This window comes from Pollicipes pollicipes, unplaced genomic scaffold (assembly GCF_011947565.3).
Source record: "Pollicipes pollicipes isolate AB1234 unplaced genomic scaffold, Ppol_2.1 Scaffold_6686;HRSCAF=7923_pilon_pilon_pilon, whole genome shotgun sequence".
Lineage (NCBI taxonomy): Eukaryota > Metazoa > Arthropoda > Thecostraca > Pollicipedomorpha > Pollicipedidae > Pollicipes > Pollicipes pollicipes.
In genome coordinates this window covers 24,319,856-24,325,766 of record NW_023596921.1, presented here as the reverse complement: position 1 = coordinate 24,325,766, position 5,911 = coordinate 24,319,856, and the positions used below count along the sequence as shown (strand labels likewise).

Sequence of the window (5,911 nt, the reverse complement as noted above, 5' to 3'; positions counted from 1 at the left end):
CGAGAGCGAGAGGAGTGAGAGAGAGAGAGAGAGGAGAGAGAGAGGAGAGAGAGAGGAGAGAGAGAGCGGAACAAGCCAGCAGCGGTTCCTCACACATTGTCTATTGAAAAGTTCGAGATTAAAAGCTTGGGTATCGTTGGAGAAAGCTCAGGTATCCTCAGAAGCCATACGCATTCTTCTGGAATTTAAGCCCGCTGTGACCTGCCTCAGCATGGCTGCAGGATTCTGAACAGGTACTCCCTGTCCATTAGGCTGTCCTCGTGCAGGTCGGTACAGTAGACGGCGTTGGCGATCAGGTCCTTACCGAACCGGGCGCGCAGCGACTCTGGCCGCAGCAGCGCCGCCAGGTGCGGGTCGCGAGGTCCGGCCAGCTCGCGCAGCACCTCAACCGTGTCCTGGCCCTCCTCGACGCCGCTTAGCTCGAGCGCCACCAGCGGGCCCGAGCTCATCTGCGCCACCATCTTGCCACACTCGGGCAATACCCCGCGGTACACCTCGAGCAGCCGTTCCGCCTCGGGCCCGGTCAGCGTCATTAGGTCGAGCGCCGTCACCGCCAGGCGGCCGGACGCCTGGATGGCGGCCACGACGTCGCCCAGCCGCCGTTCGGCCAGCACGTGCGGCAGGATGACACAGCAGGAGCCGTCGGCCGCCAGCCGGGCTGACGTCAGCGGCCGCGGCGCGCCGGCCGCCGGGAAGAAGAAGCGCAGGTCGCGCGCGGCCGCCTCACACCCGGTGGAGCCGTGCAAGGCGTTGTTGGCGCGGTCGGCGCCGAACTGACGCTGGATGGTGTCGGCGCACTCCTCACCGGCCGTCAAGCAGTCAGTGGTGCCCATCAGGGAACGCCAGCGCAGCACTGCGTCCCTGCCGGTCAGCTGCAGTGCCACGCACGGCCCGGCCGTCAGGTAGGCCAGCAGTTCGGCCGCCTGACAGTGCGCCTGCTCCTCGGCGAAGAAACGGTCCGCCTCGTGACGCTCCAGCTGCACCATACGCGCGCGCGTGATCTTCAAGCCCTCGCTCTCGATAATCTGCAGGATTTTGCCCAGGTGCTGGACGGCGGCTGGCTTCACCAGAGCGAATGTCGTCTGCGAGTCTTCCTCGAAGAAGGTGCGGGTTCGCTCATTGGCGTACTCAACGATGCGCATGTGTCGACCCAATATGGTGATATGGCTCCCGAGAGAGAGGTCCTTGCAGCCGATGGTCGAGACTTGCGTTCGTTTCAGAAAGGTGCGATTGGTACGTCGGTCAAAGAGTTCCACGGAACCATCGTCTATGTAGAAATATAGTATCATGTCCCGGGTGAGTGACGATTCCGGGTCAAACCATTCAACATTGAAAATTACTCTCTCCTGGCTAGCCGGTTGAAATGGGGGCATGGCTTTAAAGAGCCGAAATGCTTCGAATTCTACGCAATGCCAGAATAATTACAACTTGCAAAACAATAACTACGACGTGCTTAACTTCAAGTTATGTGTTGGTTTACTGACCAGCGCAAACCGCAGTTCCCCAATAATTAAAACACTTTAAAACAAAAGCAACTTTTCCCAGATCATAAAGGCCGTGAGCGTATTACAAAATACCATCGGATACGAGTGAAGCCCCTTTAAAAACTTGGATGCCACACGAGAATACGCTCCACGAGCACCCCTTTTGAAAAGAAATTCCCACTGTATAATTTAACCACTGCAGACAGCATGCAACTGTGGTTTGCCAACGAAATGGGTCGGCCTTTGAAACTGTCTAAGCCTCGGCTCACTGCACTACATCAATCCGCATTTGGCCACATAACATCGCTGGCATTAGCGTTTGCCTACACTAGCGCTACCATTAAAGTTTCGGCTGGACCTTGGCTAAACCAGTGCCAAGACCAATAAGACATTATCCATCTAGCATTAGACTCAATGGGCTATCGTATCGGCGTCATCAGTCTTTGACCTCAGCATGAATTTCTCCTACCAGTTCTGCAGCTTCTCGAAGTTATCAAATCTCTGACCGGTTTCACAAGTTCAGACGGAGGCGAATGTGACCAGTCTCGTTTATAACCCCGATTACAGTTCAAACAGTCGCAACGGATACAAAAGGAAACCAACGCACCACTTTCATGGGCGGCAAACACTCCAACATACACGGGTGTAGGCCCTGGCCTACTTTTTAAATTACCGACAAACATATCTCAACTGCAAACACAAACAAAGCTCACAGCAATTTTCCAACCATTATGCTCACCTAACCTTCACCGAGGTTAATCATCGGGGCGGTTTTCTATGCAAACTGGCACGATCCATTCAGTCTGCAGATGCAGATCGCGCAGCGTTTGTTCAGTCAGCATTTGCTCACACAATACGAGTGCCTGTGTTCTATGGTACCGACTCAGAGTTCCAGTCAAATCCAAAAACAATTCTGAAAATAAACTTCTTTTTAAAAAAGAGATAATATGACAAGCGTAGCCCCATCCCCCGCCTAATTACATTTATGGCGCATGCTATTGTACGACTTATCAAGGTGTTTTAGTGGCTCTGAGGGCACTGTAGTTCACTGAAATCAGCTGTTTCCACTATAATATTTTTTTGTTCAGGTACATTCTGATTGTGTCCGAAATAACTGCATTTTTAGACAGTCCTAAGATTCATGTTGTTTTCAACGTGTGATTAAATCATTTGTCCTTTCCGATAGCCCGGCTGGTTACAGCGCCTGCCTTCCGATCCACCCACCCGTTGCGGGGTAGGTCCGAGTCACTTTAGACGGCCGGTGGCAGCGGCCACGCTCCGGTGACGTCACAGGGTGGGTCAGACCGTGCCGAGCATTGCGGAACGCTACACTTTCGCCAGGGGCCGCGGGTCGGTCCCGATCGACACCCCGGTCACTAACCGGGAAAACGATTTGTTTCGACACGAAAGGGAGCAGGAGAGAACTCTGCCGTTGGCCTGGAGCTGCACGATCGGACAGCAGGACTCCCAGCTCACACGGCAAACACTGCTTACCGTGAGCTCTGACACCAGCGATCAGGGTTAAATCTATTTAACAACCTGACGTTCCTGCATTGAGCCCAATAACCGTCTTCTGTCAGGCCCATGCGAAAAGGCAATGCATTTGTGACAAGTGCTATTCAGTAATGGTGCTTATGTTGTGGGTTTTATTAATTTGGTGTTTATTAAAAAAAGGTTCACAAAACATAGTTGAGTACTGTTATTTTGTAATGCTTCAACATGGTTGAACGCTTACATCAATGCAGCACATCAGGGGCTCATGCCAGCAAGGGCACGGAACGAAAGCTATCGCGTTGGGGATTTTTGGGATTCAGCCCCAAAACATTTCGAAGAACTTAGATTAAGCAGTAGGTTTAATGTAGTACGTGGAAAGAAACGATTTAAAATGCCTCTGAGCGCCCCATCCTGAACAACTGGCCTCACTCCTGTATCACAATGCATGCGAAACATCGCTTTGTTTTGATGGCGTATTCCACTCAGCTCTTTTGAATCAATGCACGACTTTTAAAGCTAGGTACATTGTGCTAAAGCACCAGTTAATTTGCCTAGTGGTGACACTCGTTCCTTTTCACCACCAATTACCTTGCAGTCAGGCCGAGGTAAATTTCTATTTTAAAGGTTTCACATTTGTTATAAGTACACAGTGACGAACACCGTTCGATCTGATCTTTGTTCTGGCATGGGGAGGAATGGAGATACTCATATCAATAACTGACAATTTATGATCAATAGGCTTCACATGCGAGCCATGCACAGCTTATACAACGCGTCACCACGCGATAACTGGAAATAAGTCTTTTGGAACATTTAAAGGTAACGATGTAACTGCACCGATGTTTTTTACCGGAAAACTGTTCGGGTAAATCGTGGAAAGCTTTATCGAAATCCCGGTCATTAACCGGGTATATGACTTCTTGCGACACGAAGGGGAGAAGAAGGAAATAGGCTTCACAACTTGCCTCAAAACGTTTCATTTTATTAAAAAGTCAATGATTTGCATAGCACGGATTGAAAATTTGTGCTCACGATGAAAAGAAAACACTGAGGAACTTCAATGACTGCCCTGATATCATGGCATTTCTAGTGAGACGTTTATCTGACAGCATGTTCCGAGCTATGTAGTAAATTGGCACATACAATTATACGCGCTTTGCTTTCACCTTTATCACGAATGGTCGGAATGACATCAGGATGAATTAATGACGCCGAATGAATGACCAAATTAACTATTCACTTAGCATCGTTGGGCGGGGTGGACCGCACTGAACTCCGGTTCCAATGCCATGCGGGGCCCGTAACGTTAACAAGTTTGGACAGCATTCTCTGGTGACGCTTTTCTCGCGCCCGGCTTTCCGTGCAAGCTCGCTCCTAATTTTCACGCATTTGGCTTGGTCATTACGAAATAACCTTTCGCCTTGCCTAGTAAAGTAAAAAAAAATCATAGGAAAAATCACCAGCGGAGTTACAGTATTCCAGTTAGGGAGTGTGCCACGCTTATATGGGGGTTTTAACTGAAATACCCATCTTGAGGTTCTTTTGGGGCTTTTCACCCACGAACTGGGCCTTGCCCAGGCGGCTGTCACTCAGAAACTACTAATTATCGATTAACGTCGAACAATCACATTTGAGGCGGTAATGCAATGGATGACACCGACAGACGGATCGACCGACCGGCCAATACCATATAAATCGGTACAGTGATGGAACGATCCACCAACTGACCACTGTTATATAACACTGACCCGTACACCCTATGAAAGTTGCATTTTGACGCACATGTAATGGCTCTGTTGCCAGAAGCTTCAGCACCAGCGACAGGTGGCATCGGTGCTCTGCTCACCCACCTTGGCTGCCGTGCCCTGGAACGAGTTGAGTTGCTCGGAGGCCCGGTCTCTGTCCGCGTTGACCATGGTGGCTGGCTGATGGGGATCGGCGATGCAGGTCAGAGCTGGCGCGCTCGGCCGAGTCTCGATCGCGAATGACGCTGGTCGCCGGTCGGCCGGCCGCGGCGAAGGTGACCCCTCCCCTCCCCCTCCCCCTCCCTCCCGGCGGCACGGGAGGGGCGGGGGCACAGCGGATCTCAAGCTGCCGCGTGCATGATGCAAGAACTGGCTTAGCAGCAGCCCGCGGCGCTCCGCCACTTGGAGTGCATAGCCGGACCCTGCCATAGTTATATAATGAAGCTAGGAAGTTGAGAATTAACCAAAGCAGCGCAAGCTCTTTTCGGATTTATTGTCGAAAAATGTTGGTGCAATCTTGAAATGATACCGAATTGCATATAATTACTCAAGATTCCTGCGCGTCGGGTATCAGGAACAGGTGCGCATCCAGTGATTTTGATGGGGGGGGGGGGCTTTCCAGCAATCGAAGGATCCCAAACATATACACAAAAAAACGGATTCTCGCTGCCCATTTTAGAAAATCGTTAGAAGCACCACAAGGCGCACCTTGGCTGATTAATCTACACCAAGCAGACAACCATACCACATAACACTAGCTCTCCCTAACATGAAGAGCATATGGTATGAGCTCGTATCATCGGTACCGCACGACTGCCCTGACATTGGAATATCCAACATCATTATTCGTTTTACTTCGGTACTTTGCAGGGACATTTAGATCACGTTTACAGTGTAAGAAACAGCAATTTGCATTTTAAGCGCTCATCTTCACAGAAATATTTAGCTTAAACAAACAAAACATGCTTTTGTTTCGTTGCTTTCAATGAGGTGCGAACGCTGCCTTGTCTGCCTAAGGAATGCATAATTGGTTCGGGCATGACAACGAAACCGGCTTTAACTTCAGCTTCAGCTTCGCGAAGTCGTATTTCCTTTTAATTGAAATTTCTCCGATGACGCTGATTTCGGCTGAGATCTCATAACTGGCTTTAACTTGGTGAGAAGGCGTTTGAAAAAGGCGAAAATTAT

At 50.2% G+C, this 5,911-nt stretch overlaps 2 protein-coding genes across 2 annotated transcripts in view; both read right to left on the bottom strand.

Moving 5' to 3' along the window:
* LOC119107066 (catalase) overlaps window positions 1-4,951 on the bottom strand; it is a 14,712-nt gene extending 9,761 nt beyond the window's left edge. The window contains exon 1 of the mRNA XM_037230420.1: window positions 4,829-4,951. Coding sequence (XP_037086315.1) covers window positions 4,829-4,894 — 66 coding nt within the window. The 5' untranslated portion in view covers window positions 4,895-4,951. The remainder of the gene's footprint in view (window positions 1-4,828) is intronic.
* nmdyn-D7 (nucleoside diphosphate kinase homolog 7) lies at window positions 34-2,022 on the bottom strand. Its single transcript, XM_037230421.1, has one exon. The coding sequence runs from the start codon at window positions 1,371-1,373 to the stop codon at window positions 207-209; it is 1,167 nt and encodes a 388-aa protein (XP_037086316.1). The 5' UTR covers window positions 1,374-2,022; the 3' UTR covers window positions 34-206.
* Window positions 4,952-5,911: the final 960 nt, after the last annotated feature.

Bases quoted from the DNA above. Each gene is read 5' to 3' on its own strand.
- nmdyn-D7 (XM_037230421.1), bottom strand. From the start codon at position 1,373: ATGCCCCCATTTCAACCGGCTAGCCAGGAGAGAGTAATTTTCAATGTT.